Source organism: Nomascus leucogenys, unplaced genomic scaffold (assembly GCF_006542625.1).
Source record: "Nomascus leucogenys isolate Asia unplaced genomic scaffold, Asia_NLE_v1 000695F_125625_qpd_obj, whole genome shotgun sequence".
NCBI classification, from domain to species: Eukaryota; Metazoa; Chordata; class Mammalia; order Primates; family Hylobatidae; genus Nomascus; species Nomascus leucogenys.
Genome location: NW_022096269.1, coordinates 51949 through 72479, shown reverse-complemented (window position 1 = coordinate 72479; position 20531 = coordinate 51949). Strand labels below are relative to the sequence as shown.

General features: G+C 38.0%; 1 protein-coding gene across 1 annotated transcript in view; it reads right to left on the bottom strand.

Moving 5' to 3' along the window:
• Positions 1-1666: 1666 nt before the first annotated feature.
• Positions 1667-20531, bottom strand: part of LOC100592762 (POTE ankyrin domain family member G-like) — a 31470-nt gene continuing 12605 nt past the window's right edge. Inside the window, 8 exon segments of the mRNA XM_030808686.1 lie at positions 1667-1867; positions 1869-2141; positions 3651-3774; positions 12427-12552; positions 12554-12586; positions 13262-13281; positions 13625-13669; positions 15331-15401. Coding sequence (XP_030664546.1) covers positions 1667-1867; positions 1869-2141; positions 3651-3774; positions 12427-12552; positions 12554-12586; positions 13262-13281; positions 13625-13669; positions 15331-15401 — 893 coding nt within the window.

The window sequence follows — 20531 nt, the reverse complement described above, 5'->3', positions numbered from 1 at the left end:
TCTTCTGAGGGTAGCAAGGGCAGTTCCACTGTAGAGGCAGTGGCAGAAAGGATTTCATTTGCTCCTGGAAGCTCTGTCCAAGGAACTGCCGAGTTGCTACTGGCTTGATAGCTCTGGTGGTGGGCTGGCTAGAGACCCAGGCCAGGAGGACCTGCCCATCAAGTAGAGAGTATGGCCACTTTTCTGGAAAGCTGCTGTGGTATGCTAGGGGTCCCCTCCAGTCCCTAATTGCCTCGTATTTTCCAGGGAAGATGATAGCCTGCCCCTTCCTCTGGGAGCTCTGTACCACTGAGGTATGAACCTGTTGCCAATCTGAACACACCTATAAGATGTGGCTGGAGGCAAGTTGAGAAGTCTTACCTAGTCAGGAGGAACAAGAACAGGGACTTGCTTTAAAAAAAAAAAAAAGTCTGGCCACGTTTTTATACAGTAGCTGTACTGTGCTGGGGGTTCACTTCAGCTCCTGGTCGCCTCAGACACTCTGAAGCCCTAAGGCTGAAATGGCTGGGTTGCCCAAACAGCAAAGATGACAATCTGGTCCTCCCCCTGGGAGCTCTGACTCAGGGAGGCCTGAGACCTCTGTCGGCCTAAGAACAGCAGTCAAGCTAGCCAGAGACCCTGGGTGAAAGACTTCACCCGCTGACTAGAAATGTGGTCGGGGACTGATATAAACAAGAGTCTGGCCATGTTTCCATAGCGTGGCTGTGCTGTGCTGAGGTACCTCTTCCACCCCTTGTCAGCTTGGGCTCTCCAAAGCCCGCAGGCCAGAATGGCTAGTCACCCAAACAGCAAAGGTGGGGGCCTGCCCCTCTCTCCGGGAGCTCTGTCCCAGGAACGTTTCACATTTCCATTGGCCAAGGAATGCTGGTGGGGGTAGCTGGAGGCCCCAGTTGGGAGGTCCTGTCCAGTGAGGTGGAACAGGATCAGGGGCCTGCTTACAGAAGCAGTCTGGCCATGATTTGGTAAAGCAGCTATGCTGTGCTGTGGGATCTCTTCTGTCTCTGGTCGGTTTGTATTCTCCAAAGCCTGCAGGCTGGAATGACTAAGTTGCCTGAATGGGAAAGATGGCAGCCTGCCCCGTCTTTTCGCTCAGTTTTATCTTGTTTCATGGAGCTTAATTTTTAGCCTGTTGATTTTACTGTCTACATTAGACTTGTTGAGAAAGATAAATGAGAATTCATTGTCTTCTGTAAATAAACCTGTTCAAGTCTTGTTCTCAGGAAAGATGTCTCCTTCAGCTATCTGACTTTGGTCACAATCATGTAGAGCAGTACCCAGTCTACAATGATGTAATTGAATTTCCATTTCCAGTGTTTCCTTGTTGTGTCTTACATTGTAAGACATAATGTTGTTGTGTCTTACATTCTGAAGACACAATTCAGAACTGAGCATTTTATTCTCAGTTGTCAACATGCTAAGCTGTCCACTGTACTGAAATACTGTGCTTCCTCATTCAATTTTTTAAGGTGTGCACTTTTATCCAAGCCTTCATACACCCCAAGTTGGGGTACAAAAAAGGGGGGCCACAAAGGCTGATCATTCAAAATAAAACAAAATTTAAAAGTATTAAGGTGAAGATTCAAAAAATTTTGCATTACGTAACTTGCACAAAAGCAATGCTATCACCTCCCCTGTGTGAACTCGGGACAGGACTGGGCCATTCTCCTTAGAGAGAAGTGGAGTGGCGTTTAGCCCAGTCGTCCCAGTTGGTGATGATGCCTTGCTCCATGGGGTACTTCAGGGTCAGGATGCCTCTCTTGCTCTGGGCCTCGTTGCCGACATAGGACTCCTTCTGACGCATGCCCCCCATCATGCCCTGGTGCCTGGGGCACCCCACGATGGAAGGGAAGACAGCCTGGGGGGCATGCATCACCCGCAAAGCCGGCCTTGCACATGTCAGAGCCGTTGTCAATGACGAGCACGGCGGTATCATCATCCATGGTGAGCTCATTCAATTGTAGAGCCTTTAAATCATTATAATTCTTTTTTCTCACACTTTGCATTTGCTCCAAATATTTCTCTTTTCTTAGCTGGCTCTCGTGTTTCATTACGTCTAGCTTCAGTCTTAGCATGGCAATTTCTTCCTGCAACGTACTATTTTCATGCAAGAGGTCTTTTTCTTTCTTATAACTAAGAGAAAGCTAAGTAAACAAAGGGAACTTTTAGTTAGCACTCAATAGATTGACATATCATGATTTCTTCTGAAATCAAAAAATAACATGTGTATTTGTATAATGAAAGAATCCCCAAAGTGGATATTTAACTGGAAAAAAAATTGGACAAAACTTCAAACCTAAAAGAGTGTAAATTCCTCTAGTCATTTATTTTTCATAGTCTTTAAATAAATATTTAAACTTTTAGGAATCTGCTCCTGAATTCCTAAAAGTTTAAATATTAATTTAAAGACTATGAAAAATAAATCACTAGAGGATTTTTAAGAATCTCAGAATTAAAAAAGCCTTTCTCTGAGTTACAAAAAACCCAGAGGCATAAAACATAAGATTGATACACTTGACTATATTTTTAAGATTAGGTTTACACTCTGATATCTAACCTATCAACCACACCATCCTAAGAGCCTTAGCTATGCATATATATTTGGACAGAAGCAATTTCTCAAAGTTCTTTAAGTTTCTTTTACTGAAGAACATTTTACCGATATTCTACATTTCTAATATTTTATACTGTTATAAGAATTACATTTATTTATAACTGTTAAATCTAAGCACTGTACCCTTCTACACTGTACACAACTGTATCTAAGCATTGCACTTCTACATACAATACTGTACTCATTTAAGATAACGATTCTTAAAAGGAGAGATCAAAAAATATATACACGATGCAGGATTTTCCCCAGGTCTTCTGATGCTACTTCTAGTGATCCTCCACAAAACCACAGTTACTTCTGTAGTGTAAATATATAAATACAAAAGAAGCCTATTGTTTCAAAATACGAATGGTAAATAAGATACAACTTATAGAGATTTTCTCAGAAATCATGAGATTATTTGCCATTGCAATAACTTTCATTTCCTCTTTATAATGCTGGAAACAGTAGTAAGTGTGAAATAGGGGAAATATACTATTTCTCTAGGAACAAAATACCTACCAATAAATTATCACTAAATGTGTATCATGGCATGTCATTGTTTTCAAATCTCTTTACATTGAAATGAGAAACTACTTGGAGCAAATTGTTCCTCTCCGTGAAAGTAAGGGTAATGACATCCACCATGTGGCCTCTGACCCAGCTATACATTTCCTACTTTCCTATCAGTGAAAATAATCAATTCACTTCTCTATTAACATTTTTTAAAAAACTAATGTCCAAAAACTAGAAAATGTGTTGTTAGTAGCAAAACTTATTTTTGATATGGAAAGATCATCAATTCTTATGAAAAATATCAAATGCTTCTCCTTTGGATTGAGGCTATTGTGCAGGTCACTACTTGACTCTTGCAGGCAAATGGAGTTGAATTAAGAACATGGCTTTATCCTGTATGTATATATATAGATACATGACCAAGGATATATAGAATACATACACACACATATATGACTTAAAAATCCTTTATATTTCCAAAATACATAGCTTTTTAAAAATATATACACATATAAAAACATTTGAAAATAACTAAAGAAAATACCTCAGAATTCATTTTCTTTTCAGCCACTTCTATCTGCTTTTCTTTATGAATCAGAATCTCATCTTGTAATATTCCAGTGTTCTGTTCTTCAGAAAGTTGCTTCTGAGTATCATTTTGTTCGTCACTAGAAGAAATTTTAATTTTCATGAAATACTGGAGGTGTCCCTAAGATGATCTACAGGGCAAGATGGCGCCATCAGATGTCATTCACACAATGTATATCTGCACATTATTCCAAGACAAGGCAAAGGGGTCTCACATCTGTTAACCAGGTGTCCCCAACCATGCTGGCACCAGGGACTGGTTTTGTGGAAGATAATTTTTCCAGGAACCTGAGGTGGGGGATGGTTCCAGGATGATTCAAGTACATTACATTCATTGTGCACTTTATTTCTATTATTATTAATATACAATGAAATAATTATATAACTCACCAAAATGTAGAATCAGTGGGAGCCCTGAGCTTGTTTTCCTGTAACTAGATGGTCCCATCTCGGGGTGACGGGAGATGGTGACAGATCATAATGGCATTCGATTCTCAGAAGGAGTGAACAACCTATATCCCCTGCATGAGCAACTTACAACAGCGTTCAGGTCACACTCTTAGGACAATCTACTGCCACCACTGATCTGACAGGAGGAGCAGCTCAGGCAGTAATGCGAGTGACAGAGAGTGGCTGTAAACAGATGAAGCTTCGCTTGCTCACCTGCCTCTAACCTCCTACTGTGTGGCCCAGGTCCCAACAGGCCAGGGACTGGTACTGGTCTGTGGCCTGTAACCCATACTTTTTATGTTTATTTTTTGGAAACACTTTCCACTTATATTCTTGAGTCCTATGTATTTTATAAACAACTTAGAAATTCCTTTTAGAACAAGACAGGGTCTGATATTATGTTTTTAACATAGGACTTTGAATTAATTTTATCTGTGTATGAGAGAGAGATGTGAAATAAACTAAACGTTAAACGCTTTCCATTTTACTTTTATTTCATGCATATTAAGAATAAAACTGGGAAGTCCTAGGCAGAGCAATTGGGCAAGAGAAATAATGGGCATCCAAACTGGAAAAGAGGAAGTCAAACTATCTCTTCACCAATGATATGATCTTATACCTAGAAAACCCTAAAGACTCCTACAAGTCCCTAAAGATCTTACACCTAGAAAACCCTAAAGACTCCGACAAGAGTCCCTAAAGACACCAATTTGATAAAGGAATTGAGTAAAGTCTCAGAGGTTACAAAATAAATGAAAGGAATACCAATCAGTAGCACCACTATACACCAACTACGACCAAGCTGAGAGTTCATATCAACAATCCAATCCCTTTTACGGTGGCTGCAAAAAAGTGTGAAATACCTAGGAATATACTTAATGAAAAAGGTGAGTGATCTATATAAAGATAACTGGAAAACACCACCAAAGAAAATAATAGATGACACAAACAAATGAAAATACATCCTATGTTCATGGACTGAAAGAACTGATACAGTGAAAATGACCATAGTGCCCAAAGCAGACTACACATTTGACACAATTCCTACCAAAGTACCAATGTCATTCTTCACAGAATTATTTTAAAATGCTGACATTCATGTAGGACCACAAAAGAGCCTGAATAGCAACAGACATACCAAGCAAAAGGAACAAATATGTTGGCATCACATTACCTGACTTCAACTTATATTAGAAGGCCAAAACAGCATGGTACTGGTATAAAAATGATACACAGATCAATGGAACATAATAGACAATTCAGAAATAAAGCCACTACAGCCAAATGATATCTGAGCAAGGATACAAAAACATACACTGGAGAAAGTACAGGTTATTCAGTAAATGGTGCTGGGAAAAAAGATAGCCACATGTTGAAGAATGAAACTGGATCTCTATCTCTCACCATATACAAAAATTAATTCAAGATGGATTAAAGGCCTAAACCTAAGACCTGAAAACATTGGCCTAGGCAAAGAATTTATGATGAAGACCCTAAAAAGCAAATGAAAATAAATAAATAAGACCTAATCAAACTAAAAAGCTTCAGCACAGTAAACGAAATAATCATTAGAGTAAACCAACAACCTATACAATGGCAAAAAAATTTGAAAAGTATGAATCTAACAAAGGACTAATATCTATAACCTACAAGAAACAAATCAACAGGAAAAACACAAATAATTACATTAGAAAGTGGCTAAATTACACGAATAGACATTTCTCAAAAGAAGATGTACAAATGGTAAACAAGCATATAAAAACATGCTAAATATCTCTAATCATCAGGGCAATGTACAATAAAGCAATAGTGAGATATTACCTCACTGCAGCCAGAATGGCCACTATTAGAAATCAAAAAACAACAGATGTTGGTGTGGATGTGGTGAAAAGAGAAGAGTGATACACTGCTGGTGGGAATACGAATTCATACAAATCTATGGAAAACAGTATGGAGAGTTCTCAAAGAACTAAAAGTAGATCCTACCATTTTATCCAGCATTCTCATTTCTGGATATCTACCCAAAATAAAAGAAATCGCACTCTCAAAAAGACACCCGCACACATATGTTTACTGCAGCACAATTCACAACATGCAAAGATATGGAATCAACCAGTGTCCATCAACTGATGAGTGGAATAAAGAAAATGGATATATATACATATATATATATATATATCTCACATCACATATATGTATCACATATATGTATGTGCGTATATACACTCACACATATACATGCGTACATACCTGAGACTGGGTAATTCATACACATACATACCTGAGACTGGGTAATTCATAAAGGAAAGAGGATTAATTGATTCACAGTTACGCATGGCTGGGGAGGCCTCAGGAAACTTAACAACCATGGTAGAAGGTGAGGGGGAAGCAGGCACCTTCTTCATAAGGCGGCAGGAGAGAGAGAAGTGAAGGGGAAAGAGCCCCTTATGACACCATCAGCTCTTGTGAGAACACACTCACTATCACAAGGACAGCATGGAGGAAACCCACCCCATGATCGAATCACCTCCCAGCTTGTCTTTCCTCAACTCCCGGGAATTACAATTTGACATGAGATTTGCATGGAAACACAAAGCCAAACTATGGGGGGGTATCCTTATTTTTAAAATATCTAAATGTCATTATTTACAATTCAAAATAGCAATTTTTATTAGTTATGATTTTGTTTGAAAATAAAATGATCTGGTAAATTTTCTTCACTTTTAACCTATCCAGTCAAAATATATAAAAAGCTAGATTTGCCAGCAGAAAATTGTAACTACTTTTTAATGATATAAAAATGTATAACAATATCGCTATTATTGTACAGAGAAAAACGTGAAGAAAAGGAATTTAAAAAGACAGAATGACTATCATATACATACATGAACTGACAAAGAGACTAAAATCTCCTACTGGAGATTAGGTTAGGACTTGAGCAAAAGCCTCTAAAAATACCAAAACCAAAAACAAAACAATTATTTTTAAGAAATAAATTATACAGAGAACTCTTCTGGTTAAGAAGATGTATCAAAAAAAATCTTCATGAGAGCTATTATTAACCAAGTCATCATAACCAAAACTTTAAATCCACAATTCTGGAATATTAAAAAGTTTCATTTTGAACATAGTTAATGGAAGGCAACTCTTGAACACAAAATTTCCGGTTAAAGTTGACTCAGACTTAGGAAAGAACTGACCCGTAGCCATGGTAACAAGAAGCCACCCAGAGCCAGTTCAAAATCTAGACAATCGATCAATGACCACTGGTCTTGCTCACCAACCAGTATCAATGTGAGCAGCTTGCTTCTGAAAGATAGCCAAGCAGCAACAGCTGCTCTATCAGAATAGACAGTGCCTGACCAGTATAGTCTTACTATCGGAAGCAAAAACTTCCAACTCTGTCTTTTTATTTCAAATACCGAAGGTCCATAATCCTTTGGAAAGAATTTGCGAGTCCATTAAATTTACCACCCTAATATTTTTTTAAATAAAATACTAGTGGCCGGACGTGGTGGCTCACGCCTGTAATCCCAGCACTTTGTGAGGCCGAGGCGGGTGCAGTGCCTGAGGTCAGGAGTTAGAGACCAGCCTGACAAACAGGATGAAACCCTGTCTCTACTAAAAATACAAAAATTAGCCGGGCGTCATGGCACGCACCTATAATCCCAGCTCCTCAGGTGGCTGAGACAGGAGAATCACTTGAACCCAGGAGGCGGAGGTTGCAGTGAGCCAAGGTCACACCACTGCACTGCAGCCTGGGTGACAGAGTGAGACTCTGTCTCTAAATAAATAAAATACCAGTAAAGTTTGCAATTCCTGACTCATTTTACCATAATTGCAATTATCATGATTGCCAGTAAAAGAATAGTGAATAACCACAATATTGGGCTTTTCTCCCTAAGTGAAAAAAGATTAATATAAAGAATGTAGCTTATTATAAAGAGCCAAAAGAATTTTTAAAATGCATATAATTACCAGGCAAAATTGTTAAAATGACCTTGTCAAACATTTTTTAAGTGAGAATCAATCAAACAATATACCTAGGGTAAACTCCATTCATTCATTTAATACCTATTTATTAGGCAGCTACATCTGATATGCTAGGCCTTTTTCTAGGAAGTGAGGATATGGTAATGAACAATAAAAACCCTATTCATGAGTGAGATAAACACACAGTAACAAGAGACAGATAAGGCAAAATACATAGTACATTAGAGGAGAAAAACTAAAGCAAGAAAATGAAATGTTTATGTGTTTGATGGGAAGGGTGGTGGGAAAGTTGGGATGGCCACAAAAGTCCCTGCTGAGAAAGAGGATTTTTCTTTAATACAAAGAAAATTGTATTTGTACATCAAAGATTCTAAAAAATGACGATGTTAACAGAGTTGATGTCAAGACACAAATAGGTTTGAAGTTAGAGATGATAAATCACTTTGTTTCACTGAACCTTCCCTCAGTTACGTTAGAGAGCATCCCTGGTATGCTCCCAATTGAACCTCAAGCCTGATGCATCCTGGTGATACAATCGTAATTCCTTTCTGTTAGTCCTCGTTCTCTCTCTTTTTTTGCTTTTTCTTCATTTTCTCTGGACTAGGAATTGTGCTGGTACATGGTTCTTCTTCAGAAAGGGGTTATTCCTTAATGTGTTTCTTTTTACCCTTTTTCTTCTTCTTCTTAGGGGATTTTAAGTAAAGAACTGAAGGAATGGAAAGAGTAAGCTAGAAGAATATCTGGGAAAAAAGCATTCCAGACACACGGAACTGCTAAGTGCAGAGGTTGCCTGGAGTCTTTAAGCCCTAGGGATAGGTAAGGAATAGCAAGAAGTTCAGTGTGGCTGAAACAGAGCAAAAGAGATAAGAAACAGAAGTTTAAGCAGGAGAGGTAACATACCAGGTGGTTTACTGCCTTTTAGTTATTAGGAGGAACCCTGACACATACTCAAGAGTGAAATGGAAAGCAATCAGAAGGGCTGGGGCAGAGGAATGACACAATTTGACTTATGTTTTATACACATCCACTGAGTTAAGAATTGGCAAAAGGGAAAGTTTTTAAAATCCAGGACTATCAATTCCCAGCCTATGACACTCATCTAGACTACAGATGATGGTGACTCAGATGTACAAGATATGACTGGCTTCCGGATATATTCTTCAGGTAGATCTGATGAGATTTACTGAGAGATTAGATGTGAAATGTCGAGAGAGAGAAAGATGAGTCAAGAATGACACCGAGGCTTTGGGCAGAGCAACTGGAAGAGTTGCCATTAACCAAAGTAGGAAAGACTACATGAGGTGTAGATTTCAGGAAGGCCATCAGTAGCCCAATTTTGGATCTGACACGTGTGTGATACCCAATAGCTAATCAAATACCTATTTATTAGGTAGCTACATCTGATAGCTAGGCCTGTCAAGTAGGCGGGCTGATATAGAGATCTAGAATTAAGGAGTGAGATCTGAGTTGGAGACATGCATTTGGAAATCACTAGCATATACACAGTAGAAAAAGTCACGAGAGGCTAGGCACGGTGGCTCACGCCTGTAATCCCAACACTTCGTGAGGCCAAGGCGGGCAGATCACCTGACATCAGGAGTTTGAGACCAGCCTGGCCAACATGGGGAAACCCTGTCACTACTAAAATTACAAAAATTAGCCAGGCACGGTGTCGCACACCTGTAATCCCAGCTACTCAGGAGGCTGAGGCAGGAGAAGCGCTGGAACCCAGGAGGCAGAGGTTGCAATGAGCCAAGATCATGCCACTGAACTCCAGCCTGGGGGACAAAGCCAGCATTCATCTTAAAAAAAAAAAAAAAAAAAAGTCATGAGAAAGAAGATTGGGGACTGAGCCATGAGAAACACCAACGTCCAAAAGGAGAAAGATGAGGAGCAGCAAGCGAAACAGACCATGATGAATGGACTAGAAAGGCAGGAGGAAAAGCCTGAGGGAGCGAGGTCCTGAAAGCCAAGTGAAGACACCGTTAGGGAGGAGATGCCCTCCATTGGCTCAAATATTGCTGACAGATTAAATAAAATGAGGTGTAAGAAAAAATACATAGATTTATTTACAGAAAAAATTAGTGATAATCTTGAGGAAAAACGACTCTGGAGGAGTGCTGAAATTGAAGACTTACTGGCACTGAGATCAAGAGTGAATGGAAAGAAAATTTGAGTTTGTGAGTGTAGACAGTTCTTTAAGGACAACATACTTAACACTCATGACTGAGAATGATGTAATTTTCGTCCACAGTCATGGAAAAGTGATAGACAAGAAACGGTAGTTTCCAAATTTTACATAACAGGTGGAGTTTTCAAATTTTATATAACAATTATATATTTTAAAGGTTATAAAAATTATACACATATGGCATTAAATGCCAGACCAAGGTTTTAAAGGCCTCTTGAACATTTCTAGATTGCATAAGCTGATTATCATTTTGTTCGTGCTTCTACATAAAGACCAAGAAATACTAAAAGTCTGAAGGAGAATATTTCTTGCTTGATAAAAATCAGCCAATTCTAGGATAGTTGACACTCATCAAATACACAAAGTAATTGATCACAGTAAAATACTGAGTTCTATTAACAGGAATAAAGTGGGAGAAATGCAGAACATAATCTTATTTTATAAATGAAGTTTTTAAAATTGTATGAAGTCACTGTGGAAAAATATGGTGAGGTGAATACTGAAATATATCCTTTTCTCAAAGGAAAGATAATGTCACACATGCAGGGCACTTTTACAAATAAGAGTCAATGCATTAGCAGCACCTTCCTTTTAGCACAAGGGTCAGCAAATAAGCACCTGTGGGCCAAATCCAGCCCACTGCCTGTTTTTGTAAGTCAAGTATCTTGGAACACAGCCATGCTTATTCACCTTACAGTCCACAGTGTCAATTAGCTGGGTGTGATGTTGCACACCTGTGGTCCCAGCTAGTAGGCAGGCTGAGGTGGGAGGATCACTAGAGCCCAGAAAGTCGAGGCTGCAGTGAGCCATGATCACACAACTGCACTCCAGCCTGGGAAACAGAGCGAGACCCTGTCTCAAGAAAATAAATATATGTTGTCCACAAAGCCTAAAATATTTACTAACTAGCTCTTTGCAGAAAAAGCTGGTCAACTCCTGGTTTAGTAGATCAAAGATCTTTGATGTATTTTAATAAAAGTTTTACCCAATATACTGAAATGTTTATATTAAATATAGATCCCCATGTACAATCCCTTGGCAATATTCAGATTGAGGGTCCAATATTTCAGCACTCAGGCACTGACAACAAAAATTTAGTAACTAGCAATCTTGTTGCTAACAACGTACAGTATCAATGCAATATGCAGCTTCCATTTGCAACACAACAGATATTACAAGAATTCTAACAAGAACTCTTAAGATGTGTCATCAAACTAAATGCTTTAAATACATTTTAATTGCGAAATAATCAGTATACTCATTTTTTAAAAATGGTTTCATAATACATTAATTTGGGGATATGGAAATTGAGCTATTTCCTATTGATAAGGAATTAAACTAGGTCCAAAGTTTTTATATAATACTGCTATAATAAATGTCTTTATATGTAAATATACATGTAATATATCTATACAAATATCCTTTACATGTATTATATATCCTTACTCTGTTATATATGTGTGTGTGTGTGTGAATATGCTACTAAATTAATGTTCAAAATGTATTTACCAACAGTGTATGAAATGTCTTTTTCAATGAAACCATTTCCCTTGCAGCAACGTGGCTGGAGCTGGAGGCCATCATCCTATGCAAACTAATGCAGGAACAGAAAATCAAATGACACATATTCTTACTCATTAGTGGGAACTAAACATGAGAACTCATGGATACAAAGAGGAGAATAACAGACACTGGGGCCTATTTGAGGGTGGAGCGTGGCAGGAGGGAGACGACCAAAAAACTACCTTTCGAGTATTTTATTATGTGGTTGATCAAATAATCTGTACCCCAAACCTCCATGACACAGTTTACCTATGTAATAAACCTGCACATGTACCCCGAAGTGAAAATAAAAGTTCACTGAAAAGAAAAGAAAATGCCTTTTCTCTCACATTTGCCAATATTGGTTATTTTTCAAATAAATTAATAACTGAAAAAAACGGTAATTCATTGTTTGCTGATTTTCATTTTTCTGATTAACAGGCAAGGCTGAATATCCTAGTAAAACTATAAAATTTGTTCATCATGAATATTACCCAAATTAGGATTAGTTTGACAGCACATAGTTACCTCATGTTCAATGCTGCCGTAGGCTCACCTGTGATACTCTTCATTCTCAGTGTCAGAAAATTGCTGGCTTTCAGGTGTTCTGCTCTTCCTTGGAGGAATTAATCCATCATCACCACTGCCAGCAGCCGCACCATTAGTCAGGTTTTCTGGGAACCACATGAGTACTTCCGTGCTTCTTCATTTCTTCTTCAACCTTGAGTGGAAGTTTGATATTAAGGATGGTTATCGCTTTATTGAATAGAAAGAATCTTTTTAATTGATTTTATCACTTGACCAGTTTATCACTATTTTAGTCATTAAAAATATTTCACTCTTAAATTGGATCATATATACCGAACTATTACCATACAGTTTTAAGATGTAATTATCATATCATTAATATGTCACAGAAATTTTTGTAAAGTTTGCTTCATTTCTGTTTCAATGAATAAAACAGAATTTTCCAAAATTCAAAAAGGGCCCTCCTTCATTTTGCGCTTTTATTCCCAATGACTCTTCAGATCTTATATATGTATTTACCCCCATTTGACTGGTGGAAACACATAAATAAAAAAACAAAGACGCAAAATGTGTCTTCATCCCTCTTTACAACCTAGATTTTACATTAAACGGTCATTTTAGAGGATGAGACACTGTGGGGCTTCAGGAATAGAAAGGAAGATTGCCCTTTTCTGCACTAAGACATCCTCCCCCACTGCCTTTGAGCATTCTTTTTTCATTTGATTCCTGGGATATCAAAAACATGAAGGTGCTCACTGAAACCTGGGAACCAAAGTTTGCCACAACATAAGGAGCAGAGTGAAACTGCTGAGGTACAAGCATGGAATTCCAGAAAATGAGTTGCTCCCCAAATTTCATATTCGATAGTCATAAAATTTTCTAGCTGGAGAATACACAGAACAAGAAATTATCTACTTTACCCACATTATCAATTGATAATCAGACTAAAACCAAGAAAGATAAAATGATCCAAAGCTCCTAAAGTGGCATTACCTAGCATTTTATGGCATGATTTGGGATTATTCCATAATAATGAAAGAATATCTCTACGGTTTGCATCTCTTTAAAATTCAGTGTACAGAATTCTGAGTTAAGTATTAAATTTTTCACTGATGATTTATGCTACTTACATGATAGGATCATGCATGCCTACATTTACTACACTTTGTTAAAAAACATAATGTAAAAATCTAACTCAACACAAACATTTGAATATAAAAGTATACCTTTCTATCACCATCCTTATTTATTTCTGGTTCTTGAGACATTTTCTGCAGATGCAAAAACAGAAAGTTAATTTGCTTGTTGTACTTCTGTGATGTCTCCTCTTTTGGAGTGCATGTTTTTAAAATAATTTTATTCTTAAGTAATCAAGTATGGACAATAAAAATTAGAAAATAATTAAAATGAAATTTAAATTAATAATTAAAGTTAAGAATTAACTTTTTAATCTATGTTTAGCTACTGCCACATCACTGGCTTCTAACATGTGAAAAATAATTCACCTTAGACAAAGGGAGAAGAAAAACATGAACCAGAAAACTTAACTTTGTCACTATTTGTTTGGATTAAACTTGTTATGTGTTAAATCTACCAAAAATGAATCAGCAGATCATTTGTAGTGTTGCAAAACCTTCCTCACTTGAAAAGAGTTTACCTCACGAAACCCTAAGTAGTGAGCCCCTACAGTGAACTGAAGTGCTTTTTTAAAAGATTCCTAACTGGATTGTAGGCACGCTTTAAATTATTAGGAGCCGAAATCAACATCAAACAGAAGGAGATGCAAATTCTTAAATTTTAATTGAAATTATATACTGTAATATGATAGTGTTATGTATCTAGATTATCTGCTTAAGTTCAGTTCTAGTATATTCTAATGTGTACTAATGACAGTAGATAAAAATTTTAATCTGTACTGATTTTCTGCAACTGAAATAAATGAGAATGTTATTGTGTTTGTGCACTAACACAAAAGCTCCCATTCTGCAAGATGTGACCCTTGTAATAGGCAGTTGGGTTGCTTTTATGACCTGGTTCCCTCCCTGAACAGAAACGCTGAGGTCAATGACAGACCACAAGGCAGAATATATCTTTAATCTTGGTATCAGTGACTGACAATATAAAACTGCAGATTTTCAATCACTGGCTATGATTACTCTTTAACCATGAATCCAGCTCAGGGACCATCAGTGTTACATTGTTCATAATTCCTATTGCTTAATAATATGATTCAATAATCGATGTTACTTTCTTTATCATGTTACGGTGTTGTAAAAATAAAAGAACAAAGTTCTGAAATTTGCTTCTGCCTCTATTCCAAAAGGAAAGATTAGCTATAAGCTAGTCAAGAAGGCAGATAAGAACATTTGAAAATAAGAGTATTTTAAATTTTATAGTGGGTTATGTTGAAGTTAAATATCAAATATTAAATTAGAATCTATTGATTCTTCTGTTAATAAGGTTGCTGAATTTATTACAATAAATTTTAAGAATCTATTAAAATACTTTTTTAATTTTTTTTTGAGACGTAGTCTTGTTCTGTCGCCCAGGCTGGAGTGTAGTGGCAGATCTCAGCTCACTGCAAGCTCCACCTCCCGGGTTCATGCCATTCTCCTGCCTCAGCCTCCCGAGTAGATCGGACTGCAGGCACTGGCCACCACGCCTGGCTAAGTTTTTGTATTTTTAGTAGAGACGGGGTTCACCGTGTTAGCCAGGATGGTCTCGATCTCCTGACCTCGTGATCTGCCCGCCTCAGCCTCTCAAAGTGCTGGGATTACAGGCGTGAGCCACCACCTGGCCAAAAGATTCTTAAAAAAAGAATCTATTGATTCTCAAAGCCTAGTCTGAAAGGTAATTTCATTTGGACTATCTAATATTATTAAGGCAAAAAAAAAAGGTTAAACCAAAAGTTTAAATGTAGAAGTTTCCATGCCTCTGGCTGGCCATTTTCACTTCCTTTAAGCCTTTGTGACTCTTCCCCTGATGGTAGCTTTAAGTCTTGTTCTGTTGAAAAATCCATATATTCAGTTACAGTCAACTACTTCGAACAGTTAAAAACTATTGCCTTTTAAAAACAGATTTATTTCATTTTATTTCATAAATTGAGCATTTAACCTTTCGTGAAATTGTCATTTAAGAAAAAATTCTCAAAAACTTCAAAAAAACACTTGGGGAGACAACAGATGTCACCAGATTGAAGACACACAAACATGTCAAAATTCCCTCACAAATTCATCCACCCAACATCAATGAACAAAACCACCAGAACAAAGCTTTCAAATACAGTAGAAACATATAAGGTGACACAGTATATTGTTCTCCACTTCCTAATAGTACCTTATAAATGATTTCCAAAATCACTGCTGACACCTTTATTAGTGTACAACATCTTCCTAATATCTAAAATGTTTCCCTCCACTATTCTGACAAATTTATTTTATTTTATTTTATTTTTTATGAGCCAGGGTCTTGCTCTGTCACCAAGGTGGAATGCAGTGGTGCGATCAGCTCACTGCAACCTCACACTCCCTGGTTCAAGCAATTCTCCTGCCTCAGTCTCCTGAGTAGCTGTGATTACAGGCAAGCACCACCACACCCAGCTAATTTTTGTATTTTTAGTAGAGATGGGGTTTCACCATTGGACAGGATGGTCTCGATCTCCTGACCTCATGATCCCCTCCAAAAGTGCTGGGATTACAGGTGTGAGCCACCACACCCGGCCTTATTTTCATCTTTTAAAACAATGCTATGTGAAGTCTTCCTTGATTCTGCATGTCTTTCCCCAGATAAACAGGTACCTCCTTCCTTGAGGCTGCCTTAGTACTTTACTGATTTTTCTACTGCATCTTTACCACCTAAACTGTGCATTATTCCTCCACATGTCTGTCCCCTCTGCTCCAAGATGGCAGGGGAGAGTCTTGCACATCATCTTTGTAAAAACAGTCTTTGTTTTACTCAGACATTTTTTATTGAGTCCTCCTACATACATGCTAGGCATTAGGGTCTAAAAAGAATGAAAATAAAGCCTGTCAGGGATGGCTTTTCTAGAACACATGCCCAAGCAGAGACTTAAATATTGAGGCTAGCCAGATTAAAAGGGGTAGAGGGCAGGAAAGGGTGACAGCATGCCAGGCAGCAGCAAGAGCGGGAGCGAGGCCTGAAAGAGTGAAAGTATTTGCCTACAATAGAAGGATGAGTGAGTAGGGCACTACCAGCAGCTCAGTAATGCCAGAGAAAGGGCACACAGGGAAAAGGGCTAAAGATGGAGAGTGGGGCAGAAGTCAGATTATGAAATCCTTATGTGAAATTTTAAGATGCCTGGACATTAATGTTCAAGAGTGGTCCCTGGTCCTATCTGCATTAGATATAGATCACTTTAAATGCCAAAACCAATATTCCTAGTCAACAATTATTCATTAAGACAAGGTGACACACAGCTCATGTGGACACAGCTGAGATGATACTATGTGGCAAATTCTCAACAATTCCCATGAACACTTGGAAAGTCAGTTCTGTAATAAAGTCATACAAATTATAATAAAGCAGTAAATATTTGGTTTGGGAAGATGCTTTGTAAAGTTATAGTGCATATGAATACAACTAAGAGTTGTGAATTCAGAGCTGTGACAATAAAGCAAAGAAACCACATTGTGTTTGAGTCAGCAATCTTTAGATTTCTATCCAGTCTTCCTACCCAGTCCGTAAATTCTAACTATAATCCTGTTACTCACTCTCAAGTTCACGTTAAATACTATCCCATACAAAAAACACTCTTTCTCTTACTTCTTTTCATTATTTATATGTTGCCTTGTTTAAAGGAAGAACACAAAAATGCCCTGCTAAAGGGATTCTGTTTGGCTGCAGGCTGCAAGAGGGAAAAACACAAAGCAGGTTTTGCAGAAAATGATTTTTTAGAAGTCAGAACTATGACGTGAAGTCAAGCAGGGCACTCTAGGACTGAATTTGCTGTGCTGCCTTAATACTCTCCTTGCTCTTTCTTTTCTGGCAGCTGTGACTCACACAGGTCATGGAGAGTATCATTCCCTAAGAGGAACAACTCCGATATTCATCTATATCTATTAAGTTCATCTGTCCCAATTCTGTGTTCTGTGGATGCTGACTTTCGGTCACGGATGGTGATACACATGGACATTTATCATCAACTTTCAGATTCTCGGATCTTTGACAAGTCTTATTGCTGAGAGTCAAACTAGTAAGATGCAAATTATAAATGCTGATTATCCAATTACCTACTCAAAATATCCTACACAAATATTCCATTAAACATGCATAGAAAAAATTAGTCATTCCTGCTGACCTGCTGCTCTTTGCTGTTCTGTATTCACCAGAAAATTTCCTACTCCTTCCTCACGTCCAGGTTAAATACTGGTGTACAACCTGGAAACCTGCATATCATCTGAGATTTCTCTCTGTCCCTCAAGCCCTTCTCATTCAATTATCACTAAATCATATTGACTATACCTCTCTTCTGCCTCCGTTTTGTATTCCCACTGCCACTGGGAACATAAACATTTACAAAATGGCTTTTATTTAAAAGAAAACCGCAACTATTAATGTTATTTCTTACATGAAAAAAAAATTAAGCCAAACAAATGAAAAAGGCATAACAAGGGCCAACACATTAAAATGAGTAACTGAGATTCCTAACGTTATTTATTTCACCATGGATGGGTGAAAGCCTTGTAATATATTGATACTAGTCCAAGGATGTGTGACATGGAAACTACAGCTGACTACTGCAAAAGCTTCCTTTGTCTCCTGGTTTCTTTACATGGTAAAGAACCTTCCATCAATCCCAGCAAACTATAGGCTACAGACCAAATCCAATCTACCTTATGGCTTTGTAAATAAAGTTTTCTAGGAGCTCAGTCATGCCTGTTTGCTTATGTATAATCATGATTTCACACTACAAAGCAGACAACAGCAGGGTTAAGTAGATATGACAGAGACCACAGTCTGAAATATTTCCCACCTGGTCCTTTACAGAAAAAGCTTGCTAACTCATCTTACACCATAACCAGAATGCCTTAATACTCAAATTTAATCTTGTGACTCCCCTGCTCAAATTTCTCCAATGAGCCCCTGCAGCACACACTGTTGGCTCCCTATCAATAGCCATGCCTTATTCTTTCTTGCAGAAGAAACACAAGTCTATTGGGATATTTATTATCCCAATCCCCCTCCTCAGCCTCAGAAAGAGAAATGTTTATTCTAAGCTAATCAGGTATTTGCCTTCCCAGTGCCTGGTTTGGGAATGAGCATGCGGTGTGACCCAGCCAATGAAATGCTACAGGAAGCCCCTTGCATGCTTCTGAGTTTTCTCCCTGTTTAAAAGACACATGTGAAGAAAAGCAGCGCTCGCGATGTTGTGTTGGAAGAACGACATGTTTGGAGCTGCTGCGGATTAGCCAACCACGAAAGGAGATGTGAATAAAACACTGCCAACAGCACAGCTGAAAGAGGGACAAGTGGGATCCCTAGGATATCAGTGAACAAACAAAACAACTCTGGTTCCTACTGTTTTAGCCACTGCTCATCTAGTATTTGCAGTCCAAAGCATTCTACCTGGTAAACTTCCCATGGCCCACAGGATAAGACCTACTCATTCCTGTAGTATTAAAAAGTCTATCATAAACTTGCCTTAGCTAAATATCCACCTCATTCCCAACCTCTCGTATCTCACACTTTTTGTACTAGCAAAAGTGAATTGCTCAGAAACCCTGCAAAGTTCACTCAAGCATCTTGTCTTTTGCACTTGCTGCTCTTCCTGCCAAACAGGCAATCTCATTAGATGTTCCTTCTGGCAAACACACAACCTCGTTGCATGTTCCTTCTGCCAAACATTATTCTTCTGCTTCTTTACCTAGAAAAATTCTTCTTTCTCTGCATGCTTACCTTAAATCATACCTACTTTTTTCCAAAATTTTCATTCCTCATTACGTATGTCTGGCACATAATCAATATATAACAAATCATAATTATAAGCTTCCAGTGGGCATCTAGCACACAGTAAGCACTGAATAAAGTAGTAAAATAATGAAAATGACAATGATAATAACAAGCTCCTGTCTGTATTTTTGTTTGTGTTCTTTAGCATCAGAAAAATGGTTAGTATCTAAAAGATATTTGATAGTTATTTGTTAAGCGGACAAGTGAAAACATAAATAGAAATGTTTTCTTTGTAAATTCTGTTGAAAAAGCACAGAAATGGAGACAGCTCCACTACGAGCACCTTAAAGATCAAAACTACATCTATTCCATCTTTGTCTCCTGCAACTTATGAAACCTAACTTACAGAAGCTCTTTGATAAATAGATGGCTAAATTAAAGGTGTCCTCATACAGTTTAGACTCCACGATGTATTAGGTGTCCACAACCAGGTAGCATAGTAGCATTTTTGTTAGTGTGAAACATTTTTCTACTTTTATTATAATCTGCTGAGCCTAGAGTTGGGCAATTTGTATATTTATTATGACAATCTTTTGGCAAATGGTAGCAGAGCATCTTGTTCTAACAAAATTAGTGTTATCATGATAATTAACCAGCAGGTAGAACACGTCTTGTACCAACAAAGTAAATATATCTCTTTCCAACTTCAAATGAGGAGCAATGAAGTAATAGTGAGACCTTATTGGGAAAGCATATGTAACATGACTTGTGCTTCAGTGTTCTTTTCTGATAAAAAATTCCTTACTTTTACCTTTTTATCTATGGTAGAACCACCCAGAGCAGGGGTCCTCAACTCCCAGGCCACAGACTCATACCAGTCCATGGACTATTACGAACCACACCACACAGGAGGAAGTGAGCAGTAGGCAAGCCAGGGAAGCTTCACCTGTATTTACAGCCACACCCCATGGCTCATATTACCACCTGAACTCTGCCTCCAGTCAGATCAATGATAACATCAGATACTCATTGGAGCATGAACCCTGTTGTGAACTGCCCATCCGAGGTATCTAGGTTGTGTGCTTCATATGAGAATCTAATGCCTGATGATCTGTCACTGTCTCACTTTGCCCCCAGATGAGACCATCTAGTTGCAGAAAAATAAGCTCAGAGCTTCCATGGATTCTACATTATGGTAAGTTGTATAATTATTTCATTATATAT